At 35.9% G+C, this 27,551-nt stretch overlaps 1 protein-coding gene across 1 annotated transcript in view; it reads left to right on the forward strand.

The window, feature by feature from the left end:
• The window catches only part of LOC306843826 (otoferlin-like), a 56,000-nt gene that overhangs the window by 14,143 nt on the left and 14,306 nt on the right, over positions 1-27,551 (forward strand). Inside the window, exons 3-25 of the mRNA XM_079375509.1 lie at positions 1,024-1,112; positions 7,913-8,012; positions 9,304-9,500; positions 16,904-16,977; positions 17,266-17,392; positions 17,728-17,782; positions 19,342-19,473; positions 19,735-19,797; positions 19,928-20,012; positions 20,105-20,264; positions 20,469-20,655; positions 20,755-20,941; positions 21,065-21,288; positions 24,274-24,382; positions 24,522-24,711; positions 24,964-25,084; positions 25,223-25,323; positions 25,418-25,508; positions 25,601-25,717; positions 25,800-25,952; positions 26,076-26,265; positions 26,381-26,505; positions 27,234-27,368. Coding sequence (XP_079231635.1) covers positions 1,024-1,112; positions 7,913-8,012; positions 9,304-9,500; positions 16,904-16,977; positions 17,266-17,392; positions 17,728-17,782; positions 19,342-19,473; positions 19,735-19,797; positions 19,928-20,012; positions 20,105-20,264; positions 20,469-20,655; positions 20,755-20,941; positions 21,065-21,288; positions 24,274-24,382; positions 24,522-24,711; positions 24,964-25,084; positions 25,223-25,323; positions 25,418-25,508; positions 25,601-25,717; positions 25,800-25,952; positions 26,076-26,265; positions 26,381-26,505; positions 27,234-27,368 — 3,012 coding nt within the window. The remainder of the gene's footprint in view (positions 1-1,023; positions 1,113-7,912; positions 8,013-9,303; positions 9,501-16,903; positions 16,978-17,265; positions 17,393-17,727; positions 17,783-19,341; positions 19,474-19,734; positions 19,798-19,927; positions 20,013-20,104; positions 20,265-20,468; positions 20,656-20,754; positions 20,942-21,064; positions 21,289-24,273; positions 24,383-24,521; positions 24,712-24,963; positions 25,085-25,222; positions 25,324-25,417; positions 25,509-25,600; positions 25,718-25,799; positions 25,953-26,075; positions 26,266-26,380; positions 26,506-27,233; positions 27,369-27,551) is intronic.

Here is a 27,551-nt window from a genome sequence, read left to right on the forward strand (position 1 = left end):
AGACCGTTATCACGTCTTGAATTTGTCAAGACTTAATTTGCCTGTCGAATGCGGCTGTCACTCCTGTAAATAACCCAACTCTGTGTTCAAAACAGGATTAAACAGAAATGACAACCGCATTCACCTGCATGTGGCCTCTGTGACTTTTGTAACCACTCAACAACAAATCTCATTCCCTTAGTCAGAGCATTCTGGCCAGTCTCAGCGCTGCACTGATTTATTTGGCAAGAAACATTGTGGTCCCACACTCTGGCAGTGGAGTACCGCTGTTCTCCATAATCGCAGTGAAACAGAACGCCTCAGCAGCCCACAGGGCAGCCCGTTTGTCTGTATAGATCAGTGTGCCAGATGGGAGTCCATGTTCAGGGATCTAATGCATCATCCCACTGTTAAGAGCCCTAGGGGCAGAAAAGACTCCTGCAGTGTCATAGATTGCAACAATTAGTTTAAAAGGGAATGCAAGTGGGTCATCCTTCAGTATCCTATATAATATTCACACTGAAATCCATAATGAATTTTGGGACGTTAATGACGAGTAAATGGCAAGTGACTAGTGTTGTTTAGACTGAAGCTTGGTCATGATAGAGAAAAACAGTTAAATCAAATTCCGTTCCTTATGGATGCCTGTTTAAAACAGCATAGCATTTCACATTTGCAACTTTATAAACTTTATCTCACAATTACCTTCTTTTATATTGTACTCTGAGGCATAAACAAGCTTCTTTAAATCCCAGTATCGATAACATTCAGCTGCTGATTTTCTGTTGTGTCGTTAATGCTTTCCTGCAGAACACTTCCTTTTTAATTCAGATTAGGGTTTTATTGGAATGCCATTAATGATTCAGATAACTGGCTTGTTTTGGTTTGATATAATAAGAAATTATAGCCCAATAGTGTGGTGGGGTGCTAGAGCTCTTTTGGATTTTATGTTATTCCAATATAATGTGGATAATTAGCATGGAAAGGTCTACAGCCTGTTTAAACAGACTGAACATATTGATTTTTGTTTGGTTGGTTTTCCAGGCATTCCGTTGGCCAATTGGGAGTCAAGTGGACGGTGATGAGATGCTGGAGATTCAAGTGTTTAATTACAGCAAAGTCTTCACTAACAGGTATGAGAATTCAATCATTTGATATGCAACATCAGATCAGCTAAAAAAAGATTTGACACATCTCTATAGATTTAAGAGTATATTAAATGGTGGAGTATATTAAAAAGGGCTTACTCCAACCCTAATCAAACACACCCGATCCAGCTAATCAAGTTCTTCAGGATCACTAGAAACTTCCAAGCAGGTGTGATTTGGAGCTGGTTGGAACTAAACTGTACAGAGCTGCGGCCCTCCAGGAATTGCATTTGAGACCAATACTATAAACCAGTGATTTTCAAACCTGTCCTGCAAGCACCCCTGCCCTGCACATTTTGTGTGTCTCCCTTATCAGACACACCTGATTCAACTCATCAGCTTGTTAGTAAAGACTGCAAGACCTGAATTGGGTGTGTCTGATAAGGGAGACATACAAAATGTGCAGGGCAGGGGTGCTTGCAGGACAGGTTTGAAAACCACTGCTATAAACAAAGGACAAAATACATTTCCATTTAATTCAAGTAATTAACATTCATGGCTTCAACCTGTGGTCTCCAAACAAACTCCAGCAACACAGCACTGGTTATTTAAATATTCTCTTGGACAAACTAAGGCTTTGTTTTTCACCAAGTCCTTGTTATTTCCATCTGACCAAATAACTCACAATTGCTGAACTCTTTGTACAATGGTTTTCATAATCATGCTGTTTTGACGGCCCATTTGCAGTTTTGACAATTTGAGGTATTTTGAGATATTATTACACATGATAACTACAGGAGTGGGGCCACATTTGACATGCCACAATTCCTACTGCAGGCTTTGTGCTATAAAACATTTATTGTATTTTTTAAAAAATCTACCACGACTATTATAGTATATTTGTTTATTTCTAAGTTTTTATTTCTCCTTTATGGAATCCCGTTTCTGCCACTGAAAAAAAGAAAAAAGGTAATTGCGAGTTTTTATCTCACAATTCAGATTTTTTTTTATCACGGTTGCGAGTTTACATCTCACAATTCTGACTTTTTTCTCAGAATTGCATGATAAAAACTCGCAATTCTGACTTTTTCTGGCAAATGTGAGGTTATATCTCACAATTCTGACTTTTTTCTCAGAAATGCGAGTTATAAAGTCCAATTCTGAGGGGGGAAAAGACTGATATGTTCTCAAAATTGTAAGTTTATATCTCTTAATAACTCACAATTGCGTGTTAAAAATTCACAATTGCAAAAAATAAACTCGTAATTCTGAGAAAAAGTCACAATTGCGAGAAATACACTCGCAATTCTGAGAACAAATTCATAATTGCGAGATATAAACGCAATTTTGAGATAAAAAGTCACAATTGTGAGATATAAACTTGAAATTCGGAGAAAAAAAGTCACAACTATGAGATATAAACTCGTAATTCTGAGAAAAACAGTCAGAATTATGAGTTTATAAAATTTGCTAAGGTAGTGTGAAAAGTTGCTAAATTTAGCAACAAAATTGCTAAGTTGGCAACACTGCTACAATGTATTTTTCATAAACTCGCAATTCTGAGAAAAAAGTCACAATTGCAAAAAATAAACTCGTAATTCTGAGAAAAACAGTCACAATTGCGAGATATAAACGCAATTCTGAGAAAAATGTCACAATTGCAAAAAATAAACTCGTAATTCTGAGAAAAACAGTCATAATTGTGAGAAATACACTCGCAATTCTGAGAAAAAATTCTTAATTGCGAGATATAAACGCAATTCTGAGAAAAAAAGTCACAATTGCGAGATATAAAATTGCAATTCGGAGAAAAAAGTCACAAATGCGAGATATAAACTCGCAATTCTGAGAAAAAAGTCACAATTGCGAAAAATAAACTCGCAATGCTGAGAAAAAAGTCACAATTGCGAGATATAAAATTGCAATTCCGAGAAAAAAGTCACAAATGCGAGATATAAACTCGCAATTCTGAGAAAAAAGTCACAATTGCGAGTTATAAACTTGCAATTCTGAGAAAAAAAATCACAATTGCGAAAAATAAACTCGCAATGCTGAGAAAAACTGTCACAATTGCGAGAAATAAACTCGCAATTCGGAGAAAAAGTCACAATTGCGAGAAATAAACTCGCAATTCTGAGAAAAATAGTAACAATTGCGAGAAATATACTCGCAATTATGAGAAAAAATTCATAATTGCGAGATATAAACTTGCAATTCGGAGAAAAAAGTCACAACTGCGAGATATAAACTCGTAATTTTGAGAAAAACAGTCACAATTGTGAGAAATACACTCGCAATTCTGAGAAAAAAATCATAATTGCGAGATATAAACGCAATTCTGAGAAAAAAAGTCACAATTGCGAGAAATAAAATTGCAATTCGGAGAAAAAAGTCACAAATGCGAGATATAAACTCGCAATTCTGAGAAAAACAGTCACAATTGCGAGAAATAAACTCGCAATTCTGAGATAAACAGTCACAATTGTGAGAAATAAACTTGCAATTTTGAGAAAAAAAGTCACAATTGCAAAAAATAAACTCGTAATTCTGAGAAAAATAGTAACAATTGCGAGAAATATACTCGCAATTATGAGAAAAAATTCATAATTGCGAGATATAAACTTGCAATTCGGAGAAAAAAGTCACAACTGCGAGATATAAACTCGCAATTCTGAGAAAAAAAGTCAGTTGCGAAAAATAAACTCACAATTCTGAGAAAAAAAGTCACAGTTGCGAAAAATAAACTCACAACTCACAAGTTTATATCTCAAAATTCTGACTTTATTTCTCAGAACTGCAAAATACAGTACAGAATTTTTAGATTTTAAAAATAATTTTCTAATCAATGATTTGAATGTTTCTCTTCAGGTTTATAAATAAATTAATAAGATGTTTTAATATTAATATGTTTTATTAGTTCCTTTCTTAGAAGAGTGGCAGTAAATAAAGCCATTCTATTTGACACTTTATAACATTCATAAGATACGAATGAGAGAGCAGGCAAAGGATAGAGATCCACCCTATAGGTTCCGGTTATAGTATTTTCTAGAAGCTTGATGGGATGCAGTGCAGTGTTTTTGCTGTACTAGTACCTGTCAGTATTCATTCTGTTAAGTTTTTCCCTCACTGCTCTTTTTCTGAAAGAGTGCTGTGGTGTGTGGTGTGGTCCATCCACTGTCTTCCTCTAAAGGTGGTGGATAGGCTGACAGTCATTACTAGCTGATCTCCACTGAATGACGTGTAAATTCTGTGTCCTGAAGATTGTGACACTCCTGCTGATGCAGACGTCAGTGTGTGTAGGTTTGTGCGGGTGTATATATGGTTAACATCCTGCCGTTTCACTAGAATACATCAGATTCTAGATTAAGCTGAGATGTTAGGTTGCAATGGTGTTAACAGATTCTCTGTTGCTCTTGCTTGTGAGCGAGTCTGATGTCTATTCCAATCTAAGTCGGTTCCATTTCAACCAGTCTGGTTGCATCTACGTGACTTAGTAAATCAACAGCTGTCAGTAGAAAAATCTACCACGACAATTAAGTTAATTTAATTACGGTGTTTTATCAATGGTCAGAGCTTTTTTTTGTGTTATCATAGGCATTGTTTTGAGTTCACAGACATCTATTGGGGTCTGAATGACACCTGTGAATAGATCACAATGTATAAGAAAAGCATCTGCTGAATAATTCACATGCCACCTTGACATATGTTAACTACGTAGCTCATTAGCTATTTGTTTGTTATTTACAGATGTAATTTCTATCCATCATATGCATTACGTACTGTAGCTGACCGTATCGACAAACACCATGTGATATCCCGAGCTTTGCAAGCTCAGTAGATCGGGACAAAACACCAGGTGCGAGACCTATGTGTAGCTCAGAAACTCTATCTTCTTTATGCACGACTTTAAAGGTTATACATTAGAAATGAAGATTTCCTATCCTTGAGAAGATTCATTCAACAGTGCTGTTGTTATTTCACGACCAACTGACCACCAGGTGGTGACACTGGAGATTTCTGCAAAGGCATTAATAGGAATTAATAATTAATAATTGCGTCCTGCAATTAAAGTCAATATGAGAAGAAAACAGATAACTCAAAAGAGACAGTAAAGACAGTAAAATGTTACAAAAGATTTCTGTTTCAGATAATTGCACATTTGTGCTTTATTTATCAAAGAATTCAGACAAATGCATCATGTTTGCAATACTTGAGTACCAAATTAGCATACAAGAATGATTTCTGGAGGATCGTGTGACACTGAAGACTGAAGTAATGGCTGGTGAAAATCCAGCTTTGCCATCATGGGAATTAGCTACATTTTATACATATACATATACATATAAATACATATAAATATCTTAAAATTTAAAACCTTTTTTAAAATTGTAATACTAATGTGCTCTATTATTGTTCAAATGAAGGCAAAGAGAGACATTCAAAGATGAGAAGCATTTAAACATCTTACAGAACCCCAAACTTTTTAACCAAAGTATTTGTAGGTTATAAATAGTCACTGTGTTTTAAAAAGTAGTGGGGAGTTAGTTTAGAAGTAAGTCTGAGTCCAATGTAATATAACGTTTTATGCAAGTGGACATATATCAGAAGTTGGGCTGCATTTTCATGCATTTAATTTACTGATATCACTGGAAGAGAGAGCTGTGCCGGAGAGAGCACTCCTGCTTTATAATAGGATCTGCTGCTGATGACAACTACAGCGAATATGCAGAAAAACGTCAAATTCTGGCTCCAACACAACCGCTCATTATATTACTGACTAATGAAGTGAAAACTCCTGCTCGGCAGTTCCTTGGTATTGCATATACATCTCTGCTGTAAGCTATTTTTTCTCAGTTTTCTGTAGAAGAAAGGCTCATTGTCCTGCTCAGTGTTCTTCTCTTTTTCTCCTTTCTTTAGTCTTTCCCTGTCTAGCTTGTTCTTATTTGAACAATGCTTGAAACTTGGTATTACGAGCTTTTCCTATGTCTATTTGCCTCTTTAAAATGAATTGCTTGATGTATTCCCCAATTGTAAGTCGCTTTGGATAAAAGCGCCTGCTAAATGAATAAATGTAAAAATGTCAATGTCAGTGGCGGTAATGGCCTTCACAATAACAATAAAGGTAATATTAGAAACAGTAAAGTAGTAAAAATAAGTCAAAACTGGTTACGGTTACCATTTAAAACACAGATCAGATCACAGATAATCAGAAATTAACTCGACTGTGTCATACATTGTAGGAAATTAATTTGGTGGTTAATTCTTGAAAAAAAAGTATGTTCTTTTTACATTACCTTAGTAAATATGGGTATATTGATACATTGTCTAGTTATCAAATGACTGCAAATTGATAGATATTTTAGCTTTTAGCTAATTTCTAAACCCTCACACAGTTAGTCAAAGGCTTGTGAATTCTCCAGTTCTGACCTCTTCAACAAAAGTCTAGTGACTTGACAAGGCAGGACGCGGTAAATTATAGAGCAGATGAAAGTCAATTGTCTGCTGTTTGTTCAGAGGATCAATAATGTATGTGGGGTCTTTAGAAAAGTTGATCGGGAGCCAGAACCTGATCTAGGATCAGTGAATTATTCACCCGTGGATGCATGCGGTTCACCGACAGTCACAAAGCCATTATTTCATCACTGAACTTGGCACATATCAATCACAATGCTCGTTTTTCCTTTATCGAGTCCCTCTGGATGAACAGTGGTGCTGAGTGTGTCATTTCACATCCAAATACAGCTGTAGCTCAGAGGCAGGTGCTAAAACTGTTAGCAGTTGAAATGGTTTGATGTGTTTTCTCATCAAATTCACTGACTACATGGATAGACCCGCCTGTCTTTCTCTTGCTGACAGTGATGCAGTAATAGACAAGAGAGAGTGTGTGTAAGCTAACTACATGTGGCATTTAATTGCTCAGTCCAGAGGTTCTGATTGCTTTTCTTCACTGCCTGTCACTTTTCAGAACAAAGACACATCACTTTCGCCCATGTGTTAGTTGATCTTCTTATGTCTGAATTGTTTGCTTCTAAATTCATGACAGACATTGTGGTTACATAAGAAGCATGTTTTACCTGAATGCTATTTTTTGTTTTACAGTAATTAATACTTTTATTCAGCAAGGACAAAATAAATCAGTCAAAACAGTAATTACTTTTAAATTGTTACAAAAGTTTTCCTTAAAATAAAAGCTGATATATTTAACTTTATATTTATCAAAGAAGCCTGGAGAAATGTATTACAGTTTCCACAAAATATTAAACAGCACAACCATTTTCAAGTGTGATGCAAAATTTCCTTGAGCACCAAATCAGCATTTCTGACGCATTTTTAAAGGATGAAACCTTCGCCTTTGTCATCACAGTGATAAATTACATTTTAAAATATAGAAAAATAGCAAAGTTATTTTAAAAAGAAAAATATTTCACAATATTACTGTTTTTGCTGTATTTTCTGTATATTCTTAAAAAATCTTAGACTTTAAACAATAGTATAATTAATCATGGCTGACTGTTAATAATAGCAGTAGCACTAAATTTGTAAAAATAGATATAAAACGAAAAGATATTGTCTTTAAAGTTCATGATATTCGTCTCAGCTTTACATACTTCAAATATTTTAGTTTATGTATAGAGTCTATTTTGTGTGTGTGTGTGTGTGTGTGTTTCACAGTGTTGCTTTTTTTCACTCTCTTTGTAGTTGTCACAGTGTATTTTCCTCACTGTGACCAAACCGCCATTATAAGTTCAGTGCACATTGGGGCAAACCAAAGTGAGTGAAGGGAAGTATTAGATTGTTATTTAACACAGCTGTCTGACTCTTTGTGTGTGTGTGTGTGTTTGCAGGTTAATTGGCACTTTCCGCATGGTTCTGCAGAAGGTGGTGGAGGAGGGTCACTTGGAGGTGTCTGACACTCTTATTGACGACAATAACACAGCCATACGGGTGAGACCAGTGGATCGCAGGCAGTGTGTGTGTGTGTATGTTTATGTTCTGGTCTGACAGATCAGAAATGCTCTCTTGTCCATATAGCACACCCACTCACAAAACATCCATTCACAAATTTCACCACAGGAATCTGTTTTTGCAAAACTTGCACAAAAAATTGTTGTCATGGTTACATGTCTACTTGGAGGCTATAAGGGACTATTCAGTTTTATTTCTCTCTCTCTGTGATATCCACCATCATGTGCAGGTTGATTTCCATATGGATCCTGCTCATCTCTATGTGTCAGGATAATTAATAGCAGCTCTATGATAAAATGTATCGGTTTAGGTGGAGGTGTTATATTAATCATATTTTCTCCATTAATCCTGATCTGCTGCATTTCTATGATAGTGAACACTGACTGGTCCTTAGTCATGTTTTGTTTTTCTTAGGGCGATGCAGTGTCATTCAATAATTTTCCAGGACATTGAATAGAAGCTTCCTGATAATAAATTAAAATACAAAAACTTTCCAAAATGAAAGGAGCCATATTCCAACACATATTCTGTTCAGACATTTCTCCTTCATTTCTATTTCTTACTCTACTCAGAGCAATACTTACAATATCGTAACATTTTTGTGATTGTTGCATCAAAAAAAGCAACTTATTATGAAATAATGAAAGCAAAATTAGACCACTTTCATGCAACTTAGTCTTTTGATGGATTTTTTTTCTGTTGAAGATGAGAAAAACAAAAAAAAGCTTGAAATTTGTTTTGGTTAATTAAAGCAGGGGTTATATCTAAGTAAAGTTGCAGCAGGGCTCAGGTTCCCCCTTTTGTATGACATGTGCCCTTGGGAGAAGTGACCATCAGGCAGTTGACAGGGATAAGTTGGACCTGAGGCTAAATTGTTCCTTGTTCCTTCTAAAGAGTTTGTAAACATGAGAAGGTAACTGATGCTGACAGACTGATATTGCCACATGGGTTAGCATGACCCTAACCCTAACACTTAACTCTAACACCTAACGTTCTACCTCTCTTCAGCTTTGTCAGGATTACACAAGTGTCCGTGTTGCTTGTGAAACCTGTGAACTAGTTAGTGTTTACTTAGTAATTAAGTTCAGTTTTGAACTTACTTTAAATAAAATGCACAATAAGGCATATTTATGTTTATATTATATTATATATTCAGTAGTCTTGAAAAAAACTAAAAAAATTGAAATAATTATGTGCTGGGTGTATTAATTATTTGACATAAATATGCATAGTTAATTTTCATTTATTTATTTATTATTTTATATTTCAGACAAGTATTTCCATAGAGCTCAAATATCAGACCATGGACGGGAGTGTGAAGGTATGGAGCGATGGTGAATTCCTTGATATTCCAGATGACTGTGATGGAACTTTCCAGTTTGAGACAGACAGTCTACTCTCTGGACGCAGCCAGAGCTCTGGGACATCACCTGGACGTTCTATCCACGGCATTCCCACATTCCGCAAGTAAGTGTGTCATCTTAGCCAGCCACAGTTAACACAATCACCCTCATCCTCATCCTCTTTATGCAGTTGCACAGATAACTCTGTGATGATAATGGGGATGAAGAAGACAATGAGGTGGAAACTAGATTAAGTAATAAAGAAGTAATCTAACTAAACATATACATTTGCTCATTGTATTAACAAATAATCTTGTTAGCGCATCTTTTCACTGTGTGGACATTTTTTGCTGAATAATGAAGACATGGATGACTGGAATGTGTGGGATACATTGATTTCCACTAAACCTTCCAGTCTCCTCAGGTCCTCTGATCTATAAATTATAACCATACACAGACACAGATGTACTCCATCATGGTTTGTGCGTGGGCACCATTAGTGTTTCTGTGTGGATGTGTTTACATGCTGATGCAGATGGATGATCACTGCTAGAAAAATCTATATTGGAAAGTTGTTTAAAGTTACTACTAGGTAAATTAAAGCAGCCTCAAGAGATTTGTAGGTGGTTTTGGATTGATTTGAAAGCCCCATTTCATTTAGATATTGTATTTGATATTGGGAATTAATTAGTGAGTATTCAACCAATAAATCTTATTTTTATTGAAACAAATAGTGATCCTGGAATTCAAGTATTCTTTCTGTTTTAGATTGATGTTGTCTTTAGCAAGTGTTTTATGAGAGCTGTTTATCTGTTCTGATTACCCTTGCTTGCTTACTCAGTTTTTATTTATTATTTCAATGAAATCTCCATGAAGACAATCTATTTCATTTAAACTTCAAATTTTCCATATTATTGTGACTTCTTATGTCTTCTTATCTTCATGCAGGATAATTTCTTGTTAGAGAGCTATTAATAAAGCCACTTTAGCATGTATCAATTTATCATCGTTGACGCTGTACGTAATCATGTCTGGCTGACCAGTGAACTATCATCTTATTGTACTGTTAATGCTACAGTTAATTCCTGAAGATGAATATACTGTATAATTGATAACAACCCGCTATGATTAATTATGTTCATCTCACTTTGAGCTAATTTGCTACATAGGATGTGATATGATAGCTCATTATGCATTGCATAGTTGATATAGGTGACAGCTGCTAAGTCAGTCAAACAAACACACACATGCACACCAGAAAAGTTAAAGAAAAGTTTATTTTCTCCACTCCTTTCTGCACACTAGCAAGCAATGCATTTGGAGACCTTATACAACATATTTGCTGTTTCTGACCAGAAAGTCTTTCATGCTTTATGGATGACTTATGAGCTCACACAGAGAGTTACTCTTTCAAAGATCTTGAGACTTTTCAAAGAGTTAGAGCCTATGTTTTTTGTTCCAAGCTTCTTCCAAGTTATGAACTGAATATACTTTTAAGAGTAGCTTTACTACTACTTTGCATTTCACAGCAATTAGCATCTTTTACCACTTTGAAGAATTAATTTTAATTACAAAATTCATGCAATTGTGTATCTACTTTTAAAGGTTAAACAGTCTGGAAACGGAACATTTATCTTTATAGATTTCTTTTAGAAACTTAAAAGTTATTGTAACATTATGTAGTCATGTTAACTGACATACTAAATAATTAAAAGTCATAAGCTCATAAGTCATCCATAAAAAAAAATTGTTTAGGTTACTTGACATTGACATTTTTAATAATATATCCCTCTGTCCTCACTTGAACCTCATTCCTGGTGCTGTTTCATTATTGATTACAAGTCTTAGTTGTACTGTTTTACTTCTAAAAGTGTGTTTCTAAAAGTTTTTTGGAGTTTCTCTATGAAGAGAGTGTATGTGTGTGTGTGTGTGTGTGTGTGTTTGTTGTACGGCCGAAGTTGCCGGGACCCAGTGGATGTGGGATGTGGTGAAGCTTCTGATCTGAAGTAACTGCTAGTCCTCTCTAATGACTAGACCCCTCTCTCATCTCCACCACTCTCTCTCTCTCTCTCTCCCATCTTTCGGCTTTATCTCTTTCTAGCTTTTCTCTTTCACTCTCGTTTCTTTCCCTATAGAGTTATGAGTCTGCCTACTTGAACTTGCACTGAAATACTCCATACTCAGATATTCTGTATGTAACAGTCCAAAGTCCATGGACAGTTGCAGGAAATTGTATGCCAAAAACAATTCCTGAAAAAAACAACAACTATTATTCGCAAGAAACACTGACAGATTTCTCTTTTATTTTGCATCAGGCAATGCATCTTGTGAACTGCAGGGCAGCCCTGACCAATATCTCTAGGTCTGTCTTATTGATCGGACTCTCACTTTTGTTTACGAAAACTGTGTTTATCTGTTGTTGTGACTTAGTTGAAGATGGGATCAGTTTAATGATCAGTTTAATTCATGCCAAAATCCAGGTAAATCCTTTTCTCTTTTCCCAGTATTGGACTGGGTATGTGGCTTGTATCCAAGGCTAGGTTTAAATAGCAGTGATGGATTTGCATTGCTATTTCACATGTAAATGTGTGATGTATCTAAAGTCTTATATTTTACAAGGGTTTGTTCTTTTTCTTTCACATGTTATTTGAAGAGCTCCACAAAAAGCACCTGCATCACTGAACAAGCTTGATAAAGCTTTTGATGAATCATCTGGACCATCCAGCTTCTATCAGCCTTTTGTGTGCAACATCATTATCATATAGAGGATATTGCATGTTTATCCTCAGCATTAGAACAGATGCTTTCATGTTTAGTAAATCAGGAATTACCAACCAGCTGGGGGAAAAACAGTTTATTCTTGCCTAAGGTGGGTTATTGGTCACCCAGCCTGGCCCAGCTGTTTATGCTGGTCCTTTTTGATGGTTTTAGGGGGGGTTGGGGAATTTTTTCAGCTAGCTGGCTGAATAGCAAAACCTAATGCCAGCTTGAAGACCAGCTAAACTGGTTTAAAGCATCTAGCCACCTTAGATTGGTTTAAGTTGTTGGAATTCCCAGTTCTGATCAGATTCATTCTCATAGCCTGCTGTTTGTACGGCAAGCTTAATCATAAGAGAAGAAGCGTTATTCTCTTGAGCTTGGTACAACGACGGGTGATAGCTTACAGTCAAATGAAACTTTACAGAACAAGGGCATTTGCACAGGGATGTTTGTCACTTTAGAGCTGTTGCATTACTCTAGTGGTTCAGTTCCCCGTCTTTGTTGAAGTTTAATGTTCATTCTCAATCGCTCCATTCTTTTGTTCTGCTCTCCTCCTTGCATAAAACTGTCACTTTGAACCCCCACATACACTTTAGAAAGTAGGGCACAAAAGCTCAAAAGCACTCATTGTTTAATAATTCATCACATTAATGAAACAGAATTGTGCTTCTTATTCATTTACTCATTGCTGTAAATGGAAAAAAAATGACAAAAATACAAAGGAGACTCATATTAAACCAAACACCTCAGTATATTCATGTCTCTGCTGAAAAGAGTTTAAACTGTCTAATTGTTTAAAATTGAAGAGGACGATCTATTTATATTTATAATTTTAGAGTGACCCAGAGGGAAAAATAATCATGTTAATACTGGGCTACTGTATGGAACCCCACAACTTTGTTCTGATTAGTGATTTGACGCAGAACGTGCTTTGAGTTTCTGTTTTAGCTTAGTTTATGTGGCTAGAGAAACTAGCCTCAGACACCAAGGTCTCCCAAGCGCTTGAGCGATACATAATTCATACGCTGCTTTATGCTCTGTTTAAATGTGTTGCTGTGCATTTATTCCATGTCATTGGTGGAGGAATGCCCTGTGATATACTCTGAGACTTTCATTGATGTGAATGATCTTCTCTATTTTTGAGCATCTGTGCCCTTTTTCTTGCCCGAATAAAGTTCAGCTAGTCTCCGAGCCTGGTTAAGATGGTATTTAACTGGTTTAGTTGTAATGTTTTGTTTATTACAGCACAGATAAATTGATCACACACAAGCACAGAAAAAATGATCGGTAAAATTAATATGAATAATAATGTTTACAGTTCTGTTCATAAGGTTTTTTTTGTGTGTGTGTGGGGGGGGGGGGGGGGGGGGGATTTACATTGAAGAAATTAGGAAGGGTGCATTAATTTGATCAAAAGTGACAAAGACATTTATTATGTTACAAAAGATTTCTATTTTAAATAAATGCTATTATTTTGGACTTTCTTTTCATCAAAGAATCCTAAAAATGTATCGTGGTTTCCATAAAAATATTAAACAGAACTGTTTTCAACATTGATAATAATAATAATACTAATAATAAAAGTCTTGAGCACCAAATCAGCATATTAGAATGATTTCTGAAGGATCATGATGTGACACTGAAGACTAGCATATTAATTTCTGACTGGATTATGGAATAAATGACATTTTAAAACATTAAAATAGAAAGCAGTTCATTTGAATTCTAATAATTTTTCATAATATTATGGTTTTACTGTAGTTTGATCAAATAATTCAAGCCTTGGTGAGCATAAGAGACTTTTGAATGATAATTTATGTTCAGACTTTATATTTTTTTGCTCATATTCCACCACTTCTGAATGCCTCAAGCAAATACAAATGAAGTGCCTTTCACATTTCTCTCCCAGGTGTCGTGTTCTCTCCTTTCATATTGTGTTGACAGTTGTTGTATTGTTTGTATTATGTTACAGGTACAGGTCATGATTCTTAAACAGGATTTAGAATAATTGGTTTGGGATCAGTGACTTTTTTGCACATACCAGTTTAGCATCATCACTCATAATATCTAAAATGTCACTTGAGCTCACCCCCACACACTAAATTATATGCAAAGGTCACTCTTCATTAAACTGGGGGAAGGGGGATTACAATCTTTATTAAAGTGGGATTGTCGTTTTGCAGAGGTTTCACTTCTTAAAGAAACATCAGATGGTCCAGTCAATATAGATAGACTGAGACGGACTATATGAAATCCAAATAAAATTGCAGCATTTGGCATTTAATGAAGGAATTAAATGTCTCAAGTGCTTCATTGATTGACAGTGTTCACCAATGTCCTTCTCCTAGGCATAAAAAATAGTGTCTGCTCCATTGTGTGCTGCTCAGAGCGCAACGTGAGACTCTGGCTTTGTTCTCTGTAGCAACGCTGTCCATCAGACTGATCATTTACTGAACATCCTGTAGACTAAACAAGTTAGTGCTGAATGTCTGGCCTACATACAGTACTGTAAGGCTATTTGATGTGGCACAGAAGTAGCTCCAGCAAATCTCAAAGACCTGCAGAACTGCCGTTGTTTGTGTTGTCAAGTCGTATCTGTGGGTTGCCTGTTTCTCCTTGACTGCTGAACTGAAGCCTTTGATTAAACAGAGCTGGTCATCACGCTCTAAAAATCATCTAATTAGTGTTAGGTTACCTTATCATGTCTAGATGCAATCCAGTCTTTTCTTCTTGATTTTGTCCACTCTTATCATAGGTAATGTTCTAGTCTGAAGTGTTTTAATGTATATTTTAGTTTTTTTTGTGTGTGGTGACGCCAAGATGACATTGTTGATGTTAATAAGCTGTTACGTCCAATTACAGTTTATATGCATTATCTGATAACCAAAGCACATTTGTAATTGGTAAATTGGTCATTATTTTTTATCAAAAATACATCACAAACAGCACAGTTGTGAAATATTATTACAGTTATTTGTAATTAATTCTTATGATGGCAAAGTTGAATTTTCATCAGTCATTAATCCAGTTTTCAGTTTCACATGATCCTTCAGAAATCATTCTAATATGCTGATTTGCGCCCTAAGAAACATTTAGTAGATGTATAAAACAGTAATTTTTACTTTATTTAATATGGGTAATTATATCAGACACATCTGTAAGAGAGTGAGAGTGAGTGAATGTGGGTGTGTATCGTTGTGTGTCTATGTGTGTGTGTGAGGTCACGTACTCTCCTGTTACTTTTTCACTCATACCTGGTCATCATCTCAGGTTCTCCCTTATTGTGGACGTCCCGTTTAGTCTGAGAAGTGTATTTTTGCCTGTGTGTTATGCTTAGATATGGACTAGCAACTGAAAATGGACACATAGTACACTAAAGAGGAATATCACATTTTTTACCCTGAGTGGCTCTGCACACATTTCTCTGTTGGTTAGTTTTTGTTGGTTGCCAGCGCGTGGTGAGTATCCTGTATATGTGAGTGAGTTTGTTCTATTGCACAGTTCAAAAACTTGTTTAACTAAACCTGTTTAATCTGTGAGTTATCAAGTTCTGTTGATAAGAAAAAAAAAAAAATCAAAGCTTAATTTAGCTTTTTGTGTAATAAAGCTTTTTAATTGAATCTTTTTGTGACCTGGTGCATTAAAAAAAACATGCTTGAAGCATATGATGAAATTTCTGTGCTCTGATCTCATATTAACACTCATTTGTTTGATATAATTTCTTGTTTGACTGTTTTTGTATTTTAGAGGGGTGTTTGATGAATAGTTCACTTTTAAAAAGTAAATTGCTATACTTATGAGGAATAAAAATGTCTGATCTTTATTGATTTCTATTAAAGAATAAAAGTTTAAAAAGTAAGCTCTGAAGACTTTCTCTTCAGTGTCACTGAGATGACGGCAGTGATTCAAAGATACAGATTTTAGAGGGTCTGCTTTCATCATAAGACTGAGATGCAAAAAAGAATACACTACAGAATAAAGTATCTGTATTTGCAAAATCAGTCCTGACTTGACAGATGATGTCCTATTATTTAGTGATTTACGTAATACATGCAAATAATGGAGAAATCAGTGTGATCTTGATACATTTTCACTCTTTGAATTCTTTCATCTTGTCCTGAGAAAGTATCTATATCCACAGATCACAGCTAATTGGAGAATTGTGCCCATCTTGTTGAATAATTAAGGACTGTTATTTGTCCAGCCGGCCTGTGACATCATCAGGCCTTTGTAGGTGAACTGATATCTAATCACCATAATATCAGTGCAGAGTTATTGGACACCACTGGGGCTATTGTGAGTGGGGTCTCGCTGTTGAAACGAGTGTCTCGTCTGAGTGATAAATATCACAGAAATTTTCCATCATGGGAAAACCTGTCGTGCTCCAGTAGTGATGATTTGATTGCTCTCCAGCAGTGCCTATAAGAGAATGAATACATCAAAATAAAGATAAAACTTGACCTGTAGATCAGATATTTGTATATGGGAACCATTTTGATACTTGAACACCTTTCTAGTGCACTACCTATGTGTAAGCCTTATGTATTAATAATTTATTTTATTGAATTGTGAAATGTATCCATATGGTTCACTGCTTTTTATGCAATATCTATGTAACATGGATATAAAAACTGGTAAACTGGTATAAATTATTCAGTGTTTGGGAGGCCCAGAGGTAGAGGTGATTAAAAATGAATCATGTAATGAATCAAATAATGTCACTTTTTCCCCATTCATGCCCATCTAAATGTTTGTTTTATATTGTAGAACAGGAAAAGGAGTGTTTTCAGCCATGAAACTGGGCAAGGCACGCATCTCTAAAGATGACCACAAAAAAGGAGGTAAATATTACTGATTATTAGAGAGCTGGTTTTACAAGAAAGGCAAATGTATTTATTTATTGGTTGAGAAAGGAAAACAAACCTACGGAAATGTATTTGTGTCTGCATTTGTGCTGAAATCACAGTTATAAGTTTATTGTACTTTTATTTATTCCTTAACCTTAATTGTGCATTAAATCCCTAGTTCTCTACTGGTTTTGCCTCAGGAGATTTTACCTTGGACATCAATAGGAAAGACTAAAGAATCATAAAATTCTAATGCAATATCAACTGTGCTCTTGTTCGCAGATGACGCTGCCATTTTGGATGCAGAAGATCTGGATCGAAAGGTCATGCGTCTGGGCGGTGGGCTCGACCCTGATACCATCTCACTGGCCTCTGTTACTGCAGTAACCACTAACGTCTCCAACAAAAGGTCACATATCTGATGTGCACTTGCTGTATTTTTAAAGCAGTACACTCTTCTCTTTTTTAAGTTTATCTGTTTGCATCCTTTTAGAAGGTCACAGAGAAGAAAACCTTCAGTGCTTGTTTTTGTTTTCTTTCAAAATCCGTTTTTGTTTTTTTTTTAATGAGAAAGAACACTTTATTGAGTTTCAAGTATGCATGCCAGTATATTTTATTTGATTTTATTTTAGCCACAACATAGACCTGCTTTAACATTGTAATTAATTTGATTAAAATGACTAATCATTTGACAGTCCTAGTCTGAATGTGTTTTAAGTTTGATCTTCACATTTTGTTTTTCAGATCAAAGCCTGACATTAAGATGGAGCCCAGTTCAGGACGTCCTGTGGATTATCAGGTATGAAGGCAGGCAAAGGATATAAGTATCGCTTTTTATTTTATTTTATTTTTTCCTTTATATGTTTACTATTGAAATGTTGTTGTTGTATGCATTTGTCAGTTTTATTTAATTTCTGTATTTTCTTAAATGAGTGTGTATAGAGTATTTACATGTTAACTTTTAGTTTTAGTTACTTTTTCTTGTTTGTAAGTCGCTTTGGATAAAAGTGTCTGCTAAATGACTAAAAGTAAAAGTAAAGTAAGACAGACGAAAGAACACAGAGAGGAAGGGGAGCTCAATAACATTCCCACATTACAAAAGACAATAGCTCCAGGCCTTGAATTGCCAGCCAGACATGTTAAACCAGTGGCATTTATCCTTGAGTAGTGGATTCTGCTCAAAGTCCTGAATATACAGAGCCATCCCAAATAAACAACATCGGTCTTGAGCTTCAGTGTTTCAGAGAAGCCTTTGATGTTTACTTACTAATTGTCCTCTGCATGGCTGTTGTGTTGAGCAGTTGAATTGCAAATTCGTTTCAGTACTGGCTCTGTATAATTCCTTTAAATGCAGGAAATCCATATATCCCTTGTGTGCTGTGTAAGCGTTTTTAGGTCTTGTTAATTTTTTCTGTCTTCGTCTTACATTAACTTTTGGGACCCGCTTGCAGAATAAATCACTGCAACAATAAGTAGCATTATTGTCTGCATTCTTCTGGAATCCAGCTTCTGTTATTTTGCAGAGAGTAGTTTATTTGCTTAAATGTGTTTCAGAAAACAGTGCCAATGTAAGGAAAATAAGAGAGAGAGTGCAATTTGGTACACTGCAAAAAATGGCTTATTTTACTTAGTATTTTTGTCTTGTTTCTAGTAAAAAATATAAAAAAATTCTTAAATCAAGATACTTTTACTAGATGAGCAAAATGACTTAAGATATTTAGTCTTGTTTCCAGGGGGGAAAAAAACAAAATTAAGTGCATTTTGCTTAAAACAAGTAAAATGATCTGCCAGTGGGGCAAGTAAAATACTCTTATTTTAATAATATTTTACGAATATTCGTAAAATATTATGTTAAGAATATTTTTAAGTTATTGCTTATCTAGTAAAAGTATCTTGATTTAAGAATTTAGTAGAAACAAGACAAAAATACTAAGTAAGATAAGCCATTTTTTGCAGTGTAGTTCATTCGAACTGTGCAAATCTGAATTAGATGGCTCTGCTGATTTAAGAGCTAAAACTAAAAATACAAATATTATGATTTTCCTTCTCTTGACTAAGTGTGTCTTTGTTATTTGTCCATGCAGCCACAGAGTCATAAAATTAACTTTATGAATCTGTGATCCAATAGAATACTGTAGCTCATTTGTCTTTTGATTCCCTAAACCAAACTTGACTAATTAGCCCTCTACAGTAATAAAAACATAACAGATTCCACACCCACGTTAATACAGCCTCATCAGTCTCAATCCACATGTAAGACACATACCAACTCAGGGTATATCCTGTTTTTATTTTTTTTTCAAATATATTATTTTTAATTAATTATATTTTTAATATCCATACTAAAATGTATTTCAGATCAGTGTAACAGTAATCGAGGCCCGTCAGTTGATTGGTTTGAACATGGATCCTGTGGTTTGTGTGGAAATTGGAGAAGAGAAGAAGTATACATCGATGAAGGAGTCCACAAACTGCCCCTACTACAATGAGGTTATATTCACATTGCTGAAATATCTGAGCAAAGGAATTCTGTCATTTCAGACATTTTGGCAGCCTGTTTACTGATTACAACTGCAAGAATCATCTTATTTTATTTGGAAAGACAGATTATTTTGTACTTTGGCATGATAGTTGCTGTATCAACACTTAAATAATGCCTAAATGCACCTACATTGTATGAAATTATGAATGACTTCATTTTATAAACTTCATATCCAGATTATTTCAATATTTTTCTCTATCTTCCAACAGTACTTTGTCTTTGACTTCCATGTGCCTCCAGATGTCATGTTTGACAAGATCCTGAAGATATCAGTGAGTAGATTAAACCTTTGTTTACATATGATTATATATATTATAACAAACCTCTATGAAAGCCCACTGAAAACAGCAGATGAAAAATGATTAAGTTGTACTTCTGCTTTTCTCTCATGTTAAAATTAAGGTAATACATTCTAAAAACCTTCTACGAAGCGGTACTCTGGTGGGCACCTTCAAAATAGATGTGGGAACTGTGTACTCACAACCTGGTCAGTAACCAAGGAATAACAAAAATCTTAATAAGTAAGAGATATACTAATTAAATGGAAAAAGTATTTTAATTGGTGCATGTATCTTACAGAGCATCAGTTCCACCACAAATGGGCAATGCTGTCGGACCCTGATGACATCACAGCCGGCTGTAAAGGTTACGTTAAGTGTGACATTGCAGTCGTAGGAAAAGGAGACAACATCAAGACCCCTCATAAGGCCAATGAAACAGATGAGGATGACATAGAGGGGTCAGAAACTGATATCTTCAAACACTAACATTCACATATTTGTTTATTTATATATTGGAGTGCACTTTAAATTCCCAAATGTTCATGAATTTCATACTGTATTATATACCATCTAATGCTTTATTTATTCATACATTTATTCCTTAATTCGTTCATTTATTTATCTGAGTGTCATGTTGGTCTGTTCTTTATGATATATTGCAGGAATCTTCTCTTGCCAGAGGGCGTTCCATCAGAGAGACAATGGGCTCGGTTTTATGTTAAGATTTATAGAGCTGAGGGACTACCAAAAATGAACACCAGCATCATGGCCAACGTGAAGAAAGCTTTTATCGGGGAGAACAGGGACCTTGTGGACCCTTATGTCCTGGTGCAGTTTGCAGGGCAGAAGGTAAGAAACACCTGAAAACACTCAATAAGAGATCAGTATTTATATTAGACAGTGACCGATTGCTTATTCTGTACATGTAATACATTTTTACACATGCAGGGTAAAACATCAGTTCAGAAGAGCAGCTACGAGCCCATCTGGAATGAGCAAGTAATCTTCACCGAGATGTTCCCACCTTTGTGCAGGCGACTGAAAGTTCAGATCCGTGATTCAGACAAGGTGAATGATGTTGCCATAGGAACCCATTTCATCGATCTACGAAAGATTGCAAATGATGGAGACAAAGGTACTGGTGATCTGTCCCAGTGTAACACGAACAGTTTAATGAATGTACAGGTTGAATGGAGGCTGTCAATAAACAGACATCTTAAAGAACAAAAGAATTAATGGCTCCTTCATCTCTCCCCAGGGTACCTGCCCACTATGGGCCCAGCCTGGGTGAATATGTATGGTTCTACCCGTAACTACACCCTGTTGGATGAGCACCAGGACCTAAACGAGGGGCTGGGGGAAGGTGTTTCCTTCAGGGCACGCCTCCTTATTAGTATCGCAGTAGAGATCCTGGACACCTCTTCCGCAGAAATAATGAGCTCTACTGAGGTACAAATAGAGCAGGTGTCCAACATGTCAGAGGTGAGATTCCTTATTTCCTTTTTCTGAGATTGGGTCAAGGCACTGTGACACCTCTCTTTAGATCAAAACTGAAATCTTTGTGAATCATAAATTATTCTACACTTACCTATCACAGCACGACATTGCACACGTTATTTGGAAGCCATCTGATTCATTCTAACTCATCTGCAAGCCTGCAATCTTCATATTTAACAATGTTTAAAAAACTCTACAGATTCCATCTTGGCCTGGTCATTTGTAATCTTCTTGCACCATATGTGAAGACAAATTGATTACAGCTCAGTCCAGATTCTATGAAACATCAGCTGCCCTCTGGGAAATTACAAGGCCAAGCTCTGTGTCCTCAGACAAAAAGTCACTGCAGATGTGGGAGTCCAGCTGTCTGTGATTTTGTGTGACCTTTGGGAGCAAATATTGATTGTCAGATGCATTTTACTGAAGCGCAAGATTTGTTTTAACACTTGATGTAGAGGCAAGCATGTGATGCTGATAATCCCAACTGCCTGTAATGCCATGACTAACCTTGCGGTTTAAAAGCCTGTGCATTGATCCAAGCCAAATGAAGAATAGAGACATAAAAGTGTAAGCCAAAGATATGTCGAAGGTGTGATCATTGATATAATACAGAAGAGCTGGAGACTAGCACAGAAAATTAGATGTTTTCTTAGTGTTTAGAAGAGGAGGAGGTGAATAAACCCCTCAAAGGGATAGTTCACCAAAAAGAAAAAAATCCAAGATGTTCTTTACTCATTAAGTTGGCTTGAGAAAGCCAATTTACTGAAATGCTAATAAACTTCTTATTATTATTATTCTTCTGAGACTAAATTTACAACTCTAACTCCTCCTAGAGCTTTAACTCTACAGTCTCCGTCCAAACTCATCTATCTATCTATCTATCTATCTATCTATCTATCTATCTATCTATCTATCTATCTATCTATCTATCTATCTATCTATCTATCTATCTATCTATCTATCTATCTATCTATCTATCTATCATCTATTTCTGTCTGTCTGTCTGTCTGTCTGTCTATCTGTCTATCTATCTATCCTAGCGACATGCTAATAACTTGTCAATCATGCTAGCAACATGCTAGTCACTTGCTAATCATGTTAGAATCATGCTAATCATGCTAGAATCATGCTAGCGACATGCTAGTAACATGCTAATCACTTCCTAGACATGCTACTAGCATGCTAATAATGCTAAAAACATGCTAGCGACATGCTAGTAACATGCTAATCATGCTAGAAACATGCTAATCACTTGCTAATCATGCTAGAAACATGCTAGTAACATGCTAATCACTTTCTAAACATGCTAGCGACATGCTAGTAACATGCTAATCATGTTAGAAACATGTTAGCGACATGCTAGTAACATGCTAATAATGCTAGAAACATGCTAATCATGTTAGAAACATGCTAGCGACATGCTAGTATCATGCTAATCATTCTAGGGACATGCTAGTAGCATGCTAATCATCTTAAAAACATATGCTAATCACTTGCTAATCATGCTAGAAACATGCTAATCATCATTTCTGACAGACTGTATTGCCTTTAAAACATTCAAACTTTAAGCTTTTAAAACTACTTTAAACTTCAAACTATTTCAGACTGCAAACCATCAAACTTAAAACTTTTTAAACTTTTCAAACTTTCTGGTCCGGCTTTCTCAAGCCAACTTAAAGTTTGTCTCGACAAACTTTTTTATCTAGTTACAAATCAAATTACTTTCTTTCTTCTGTGGAACACAAAAGGATAAATTTTGTACCAGTTATTCTTTTCTGTGATAATGTAATAAATAGGGAAATAGAGCTTTTACTCTTCAAAAAGTAAATGCGAAAACAGCATCATAAAATTATCATAAAAGTAGTCTATGGTGTCCATGTGCTGTATTCTAACTTTAAAAAAAATCCATATAATGAATATGAATAAGGACTGTGACTGCGAAGCTCCATAATCACAACAAAAGCACTGTTGAAGTGTTACAAAAGTTGAAGTAATTATTCACCTGGCAATCTTCCCATCCCGTGCAATGCTAGAGAACCAGACCAGAAGTCCATTTCTTGAACAAATCATCCAGATCAGTTTTTGGAAGTGGATCAACTGACAAAGTACAATTAGTTTATGAATTGAGCATTACTATAAAATTCTGTGAAGATTTTTCATGAATAACTTTTCAGTGTTTCTTACAGAAAGCTTTTGTTTAGCTTTATAAGACTTTCCCCTGGTTTCACAAACAAGACTTAAGCTTAGTCCCAGACTAAAATGCATGACTGAGAAGTTTTAAATGAAAGAAACTTGCAATGACATATCTTAAAATATGTCAGTGCCTTTGTTTTGTCTCAAGATGCACACTAGTAATGTTTTTTTCTAATTGAACTATGACTTAATCCTGGCTTAGTCTAGCCCCGTCTGTGAAACCAGAATATAGCACACAAGTCATATGGACACTTTTGTGCCATTTTTGGTCATTATGAAGCTTGACAGTCTCAGTCATTTCCTCTCTTCCATAATAGATTTAGTATGAACATTTTTGAACACAGTTGCATAGTTGTAGTTATACAACTGTAGAAATGAAAAGTACATTTTTATAAGGGCGTGAATTAATTTCTTATTTTCTGCTAAGGACAGCAGTGAGAGTTTTATTTGATCAAAGATCATAGCTTCAGTTGAGAAGAAACCCCTGCTGGGTTACAATGCAGCATTGAGCTTCCATAATCTCAAGTCAATTATGATTTCAGACTGAGCTCACACACTTGCGTTCACTATTGGGAAAATGCTATTCATGTCTGAGAGGAAAGAGGCAAGAGATCCCAATGCGGTGAAATAAAAGGTCACATAGTGTGTTCATTCCTCACTCTACTAGGTCTGTCCAATTCAGCAGATAGTTATTTAACACTTTTTATGTTAATTAAATCAATGACAGCTATTTAGATGTAATTCTGACCTTAAAAGATACATTTTTATTTCTATCAGTGTGCCACAGGGAAGATGGAGGAGTTTTTCCTTTTTGGGTCGTTCTTGGAGGCCACAATGATAGACAGAAAAATTGGAGATAAACCCATCAGCTTTGAAGTCACTATCGGTGAGCTGAAGTCAAACACCTGTGAGGTCTCTTTTCAAAACATTCACTTTTCAGGATACTTATGGAAATGCTTCAGTAAATTCAAAACATCAAAAATAACAAAATTTACAGCACCACATGTACACAATTTTCCACTTAGGTAACTATGGTAACCAGATTGATGGAGTGAGCAAGCCTGCATCAGCAAAGAAGAAGAAAGAGGGTGGAGGGGAGAGTGAAGAAGAGGAGACTGAGCTCATCCATAACTCCAGCGATGAAGAGGCAGAGGATGATGGAGATTTGACATCTGTGCCGTCCACCCCTACTATGAAACCGGTTATCACTGACAGGTCAGAGGTTAGGGAAAGGAAAATGATCAAATGGCAAAGAAATATTGAGTCTTCAAACTGTCTAGAAATGGTTTTGAGAAAACACTTTACACTGTTAGTATAACAGAAGTGTTCTCTGACTAAAAATCACTCTCATGGGCAACTTGAATTATATGCAGTTTGTCAAAATCACACTTTAAAAAAAAAATAGATAACAGCTACTGTTCAACTCTACATCTAGGAACTGAACTATCCATTTTGCTCCATTTACAGAAATTACTTCCACTTGCCTTACTTTGAAAAGAAACCCTGCATTTACATCAAGAGCTGGTGGCAAGACCAGAGGAGACGGCTTTACAACTCCAATATAATGGACAAGATTGCAGATAAACTGGTCAGGCTCCAACTTAAATTGCTATCTGACTGTTAAACTGTCAATCTCCTCCTTCAAAGCAGTTCTTTTAGGGTTGTTTTTGTAAAATCGGACATTATTATACTGTTTAAGCATGTGCATTTCTGTCTTTGTAAACAGGAGGAAGGTCTGAATGATGTTCAAGAAATCATAAAAACAGAGAAGGCATATCCAGAACGCAGACTTAGAGGTGTTTTAGAGGAGCTTAGCTCAAGTTGCAGGTGAGAGAATGTTAAAGATCATCTAAACAATCAAAGTTAAAGTTATACAGCACAAAATCACAATCGGCAATCTTTTTTCTCTGTTTTCTTTAAGCCGATTTGTTACACTGGCAAACAAAGATCAGAATCTATCCGGAAGAACCAAGCTGGACAAAGAGAGGCTCAAGTCCTGCATGAGAGAGTTGGTATGCTTACACGCCCTATATGGTCTCAGCTTGGACATTAAGAACTGCTGATGGGTTATTAAATGTAATTTGCATGGTTATATTGTTCATAGGAGAGTATGGCTCAGCAGGCAAAGACTATCCGCTCACAGGTGAAGAGAAACACGGTTCGAGACAAACTCAAGCTAGTGTTCAATTTCCTTCACAGGCTTCGTTTCCTAGCAGATGAGGTAAAAGAAATCACATCCCCTTACTACTCCATTCACATTGAGCAACTCAGACTCAACGTTTTCTTGTTTGTTTTCCTGTAAGCCCCAGCACAGCATCCCTGATGTGTTCATATGGATGATTAGCAACAACAAACGTATAGCGTACGCCCGCATTCCCTCCAAAGACATCCTCTACTCAATTGTTGACGAAGAGATGGGAAAAGACTGCGGGAAAGTTAAAGCTGTTTTTCTCAGGGTAGCTCCCCATTTTCATGTCTTTCTTCCTCCCAATAAACATGTTAGTTAGAAGGAATTAAATTAGGTTGGATATTATTGGTGTAAACATTCTGCATGGGTGCTTGTGTTGTGTTCTTTATAGCTGCCTGGAAAGAAAGGCTTTGGGCCTGCTGGCTGGACAGTTCAGACTAAACTGGAGATGTATTTGTGGCTGGGGTTGAACAAACAGAGGAAGGACTTCTTGAGCGGCCTCCCTAGCGGCTTTGAAGAAAACAAGGCTACGAAGGGAGCAGGCATACAAGCTGTTCCTCCCATCAGCCTGATCTATAACAGTAAGATTATTAAATGCTTTAAATATGATCTTATGTTGTTGTTTTTTTGCTTTTGTTCGCATGTATGTTATAACATGTACAGCATGTGATAAGTGACCCTCAACTTGTTCTGTAGTGAAGCAGGTGTTTCAGCTGAGGGCCCACATGTATCAGGCTCGCAGTCTGTTTGCTGCTGACAGTAGCGGTCTGTCTGACCCTTTTGCAAGGGTTTTCTTCTCCACCCACAGCCAGGTGACAGAGGTGAGTGTGTGTTGGAGTCTTTGGTTAAGAGTGTGCATTTCAGAGTCTATAAAAGTACAGGATTTTTCAGTTTGGCTGTCTCTGCTATCTGAGAACAAATACAGTGGGTGCTGTTTTTGTATGTAGGTGATTCTAAGTTAGAGGCACTTTACTTAAAGGAATAGTTCACCCAAAAATTCAAATTGGATGGAAACGTACTCACCCTCAGGCCTTCCAGGTTGTAAATTAGTTTCTTTCTTCATCGGAACAGATTTGGAGAAATTTTAGCATTACATCACTTGCTTGGATCCTCTGGAATAAACGGGTGCTGTCAGAATAAGAGTCCAAACAGCTGATTAAAAACATCACAATAAGTAATCACACAAGTAAATATAATCATTAAAAAAAATTACTAAAATGTGTGCAGTATTTTTTCTAAAAAAATGTCAGTGATTCTAATCGCAATTATTGCAATTGTTTGTAATAATTGTATTTATTTATTTATACATTGTACACATGAATACAACATTTATTAAAAATGTTGATGTTCTTAATTAAACATGTTTAAGAGAAAAACAGAATACACTCTTTAAAAATGAGGAAAACTATTAAAGAGACATTAAAATGTCTAAAGCTGTTATACAATCTGACCTTTAAAACTATAATTATTTTTTATTTTTTGGTGAAATGACAGAAAGGTTCTCGTAATCAATGAACTATCCATGAACGTTTTTGTATCTATATTTCAGGTCCTCAGTGAGACGCTTTGTCCTACATGGGATCAGTTGCTTGTATTTGATAATGTTGAACTCTACGGGGAGGTTGGGGAACTCCGTGATGATCCACCAATCATTGTCATTGAACTGTATGACCAAGACACTGTGGTAAGTTTGTATTGCAAAAAAGTCTTATACCAAGTCTTATAAATATACAAAATGTCATTGTTTGCTACTTCAGTGCACAGTTCTGTTGACATTATCCTTTCCATGTATGAGTCATATTAAGAGTGTGTGAAAATGTGCCCTATTGTCCTGACTTGATGTTTCTTCCTGTTTAAAATCTTCTGG

This window comes from Barbus barbus, assembly GCF_936440315.1.
Source record: "Barbus barbus genome assembly, chromosome: 24".
Classification (NCBI taxonomy): Eukaryota; Metazoa; Chordata; class Actinopteri; order Cypriniformes; family Cyprinidae; genus Barbus; species Barbus barbus.